The 4705-nt window shown below is 33.3% G+C and overlaps 1 protein-coding gene across 1 annotated transcript; it reads left to right on the forward strand.

Moving 5' to 3' along the window:
- Positions 1–2655: 2655 nt before the first annotated feature.
- On the forward strand, positions 2656–4321 carry LOC107919028 (pectate lyase). Its single transcript, XM_016848568.2, has 2 exons — positions 2656–3642; positions 3735–4321. Exons 1-2 carry the CDS (start codon positions 2797–2799, stop codon positions 4200–4202), a joined length of 1314 nt encoding a protein of 437 aa, XP_016704057.1. The 5' UTR covers positions 2656–2796; the 3' UTR covers positions 4203–4321.
- Positions 4322–4705: the final 384 nt, after the last annotated feature.

Below are 4705 nucleotides of genomic sequence, written 5' to 3' on the forward strand. Positions count from 1 at the left end.
GAGTTTAATCCCTAATCGTTAAATTCATCAAAATCACTTAATAAAATACTTATAAATAGAAAATCATACCTCAAATTCATCAATTAACATCTAAAATCACAAATAATCATTAATGAAAACACTCAAAATCTTTAACAGTTTCAAAAATGAAAGTACGAGCTAGCTGGACCTAGTTGCAACGATATTAAAAACATAAAAATTATTAGAAACGGACCTCAAAATCTCCCACATGCATCAAATTTTGTTTGGCCGAACCTCCCATGCTCCAAAAAAGTAGTTTCTCTCGTCCAAGAAGAAGAATATAGAAAAAAAATGATTTTCCTTTCTTTTATTTTAGTTATTACTTACTATTTAATTTATTAATATTAAATTATATCATATAAACTAACAAAATAATAATCACCAACCACCCACTCGTATATAATATGGTATAATTACCATATTAGTCTATAAATTTACATTTTCATAGCTATTAAAAACCTTTAGTTAGTAGAATTCAACTTTCACACTTTTACGATTTAGTCCTTTTTACTTAATTCACTATCCAAACATTAAAATTTCTTAACGAAACTTTAATAAAACCTTAATAACAATCCATAAATATTATAAAATATTTATGGCTAGGTTTATAGAAATGAGGTCCCGATATCTCATTTTCTAAAACCACTTGACTTTAGGGTCTTACCACTTGAACTTAATAAATCATTTGTATAACATAAATTACCATATCAAAAACCTTTTTAAAATCATATTTGACTCGTAAATATTAAATAATAATATTTACGAACTTACTCATCAGATTTGTGGCCCTGAAACCACTATTTCTGACACCACTAAAAATGGGTCATTACACAAAACCTCTGTGGTTTTTTTAGTGAAACAGTGTGTATAAGGAATAGCTAAAACACATTATTTCAATTCTAGCTTAGTAAGTAAAACAGTGCGTAGCTGATAACTATTTTGACAACTTTTTTCTGATTATTATCTTGTACCCTTCATTTGTCCCTATTTGAGCACCAATGAGGCTCAGTGAACGTTTATGAATGAACAGACTGGAATTCTAGCCTGCTCTACTCTTCATCTTCTTCTTCTTCCTCCTTCTCTCTTTTCTTCTATTTTTTATGTATTACTTACCAACCTTTTCAAACTATTGCATGAGTTAATTAAGTATTAGTTCTTTTTTAAATTAGACTTATGAAAATATTTTGAAACAAATATTCAAAGTAAAGAATGAAAATATAAAACATTTACATCATGAATTCTTTTTTTTTTTAAATCCAAAGTTTCGATCATTTTGATGAATATAAATAATTAATTCAAGTTTATTTTAAATATTAAATTTTTTGTTCTTAATTTATATTGATCTTAATACCAACTTTCATAATTTTAAAAAGTAAACACTTATATCATTATCATGACTATGTGTTCAAATTGGGTAAAGCCCTATATGGTCTCAAATAGACACCTTATGCATGGTATGAAAGGCTATGTCAATTCCTTATTACTCTAGGTTTTGAAAAGGGTTCTGTTAATTTGAGATGAGTATGGTTGGTGAATTGAGCTACTGCTTTAGATTCGAAATTAAGCAAATGAAAGATGGAGCTTTTCTTTCGTAAGAAAAGTGTGGTGAAAAAGTTTAAGTTAGAAAATGCTAAAGCGGCTAGGACACTTATGGTTATTGGTGAGAAATTGTTTAAACATGGGAAGGGAATGCCTATAGAGACCACTTATAGAAGTATGGTTGGTAGTCTATTATATCTTATTACTAATAGACCTAATTTATCATTTAGAGTGAGAGTATGTGCTAGATACCAGGCAAGTCCAGGAGAGTCCCATGTTAAAGCTATGAAGAGGATTATTCGATATGTCCATGAAACAACTAATTTGGGAATTTCTTTGTCAAAGGATAACACTATGGGTCTAGATGGTTATAGTGATGTTGACAGGGCTGGTAACATTGATGATAGGAAGAGTACATCAAGTGGTTGTTTCTATATTGGTTCAAACTTGGTGTCATAGTAAAGTTAATGACTTAAATAATAGTAAGTGTAGCTAGTACAGATAAAGAAATATTCATTAAAAATCACTGTAAGGGTTCAATTATGCCTCCAATCTCTATACTCATTAGACTATTAAAATTCAATCCTTATATTTTTAAATTTACATGAATTTAGTCATTTACTTATCCAATTTAATTTTTTTCCAAAAAAAAAAATTCTAATTGGTAACACAAGATATAAACTTTCATTAAATTTGAATACCTACTATTTTTATATTGAAAGGTCCAATTAAAAAAAAATTAAAGTCCAATTGATATCACATATTCAGATTTAATAGAAATCAACCAACAATGTTACGAATTGAACTTTTAGTTTTTAAATCAACCAAGTGGAAGGACTAAAATCTTGAAATTGAAAGTAAAGAGATTGAATATCAAAATGTTAAAGAGTAGAGGGATTGGAGAAGAATTAGAGCAAAATTTATTTGTAATTTTCAAAATTAGCTGTTCAAAATGTCATAAAAAATGCAGGAAAATTCTTAACTATTTTTATAAAAAAATCCCAATATTTTTAGGCGCGAGAAATATTGATAGCCAAGTGTGTTTTGTAAATTTTGTAATTTTAATGACTCCTGGTGTAGTATAAATAGCAACATGATGGTGATGTTCCATGCAGATCAAGCTCGAGTTCCACAATTTGGAATCGTAGCTTGTCTCTCCAATCCTATCAAGGTCCTGTTTGCATCCAACTAGTTGTTTCCAGGACCTAGGCTTTGATAGTTAAAATAAAAACCACTATGGGTTTTGCTGGTTATAGTTATAGTTGGTTTTTGTTGTCATTTTTCGCCCTAATCCCAACACTAAGAGCTCACATCGCTGAATATGATGAGTATTGGAAAGCACGAGAATTGGAAGCCATTGAGAACCTGAACAAGGCTTATCACCCCAATCCGGAGGAGGTGGTCCGGCATTACAATGACCACTTTGTCAATACCATGCTTGAGTATAATAACACCAGAAGGGTGTTGAAAGGAAAGAAAAATGGTCCCTGTGAGATTACTAACCCCGTTGATAGTTGTTGGCGATGTGATCCTAACTGGGTAAAGAACAGGAAGAGGTTGGCCGACTGTGCCCCTGGATTTGCTCGTGGTACTACCGGTGGAAAGGACGGAAAGTTTTACGTGGTCACTGACCCTAGTGATGATATTTCTAACCCCAAGCCTGGAACTTTGCGTCATGCAGTCACTCAACTCAGGCCACTTTGGATCACTTTCAAAAAATCCATGATCATCAAGCTGAAACAGGAGCTCATCGTTACAAGCGACAAGACCATTGATGCAAGGGGAGCTAATGTGCATATTTGCTATGGTGCTGGTATTACTGTCCAGTTTGCTAGGAATGTCATTATCCATGGCCTCCATATCCATCACATTAAACCCGCTACTGGTGGCATCATTAGGGATGCTGAAAACCACATTGGGTTAAGGACTGCCAGCGATGGAGATGCGATCTCTCTGTTTGGAGCAACCAACATTTGGCTTGACCATCTTTCCCTTTATGATTCCTCTGATGGTCTTATCGATGTTATCCAGGGTTCCACTGCCATTACCATTTCAAACTGCCATTTCACTGACCACAACGAGGTAATCTTACTTTCTTTTCTATTTGAAACTAAGCTCGAAAAGGTGTTTTTTTTTAGTGACAAAACAATATAATTGAAATTAACAAATTGTAGGTGCTATTGTTTGGAGCAAGCGACACCTACGTTGCTGACGAGAAGATGCAGATCACTGTTGCTTTGAACCGCTTCGGTAAAGGATTGGTGGACAGGATGCCTAGGTGTCGATTAGGTTTTTTTCATGTTGTCAACAATGACTACACTCATTGGTTCATGTATGCCATTGGTGGCAGTAGCCACCCTACAATTATCAGCCAGGGCAACAGGTATATCGCGTCAAGCATCTACGTAACTAAGCAAGTGACTAGTAGGGGCTACTTATCACTGGAACAGTGGAATAAATGGAACTGGGTATCACAGGGTGACCACTTCATGAACGGTGCCTATTTTATTACATCCGGTGATCCGAATGCTAGCAAGCTATTCGGTGCTGAAAAAATGATGCCTTTCCAACCTGGTCGATTAGTCCCCAAACTCACAAGGTATGCCGGAACACTCCACTGCAGAATTGGTCGCCCTTGTTAAAAACATTATTTTGATATGCATACATTCTCTCTTTTGTTATGTACAACATTTTGATACCCATGCATTGTACATTTGGGATTTATTGGGAATGATTATCAGGAAATGTTATTATTTGATTCCACCCTATCTTTTTTTCTACTTTTAATAGATAATTAGAAATCTTATCACATGTGTACATGTGAAAACCATAATTTTAACCTGAGACATAAACAAAGACAAGGACAATCTTTCTATTCTAAAAAGAACTCTTGAATGAAAAGAAACTAATTTGAAAGAGAACTATAAACAAATAAAAATAGAAGATCTGTTTTGACTTGAAATGGATATATCCATATATCTCTCACTTATCTTTATGAAATGATAGAATATGGCAAAACTTATACCAAAAGTTGGTTCACGTAGGAATGGGCGTAGTAGTGCACGGAAAAGTGCACGTAGAATACGAAAGGAGTTATTCGTGTTCAAGCAAGTTTTAACAATAGTTTGAAACTAATAAATAATAA

Source organism: Gossypium hirsutum, chromosome D13, assembly GCF_007990345.1.
Source record: "Gossypium hirsutum isolate 1008001.06 chromosome D13, Gossypium_hirsutum_v2.1, whole genome shotgun sequence".
In the NCBI taxonomy this organism is placed as follows: Eukaryota; Viridiplantae; Streptophyta; class Magnoliopsida; order Malvales; family Malvaceae; genus Gossypium; species Gossypium hirsutum.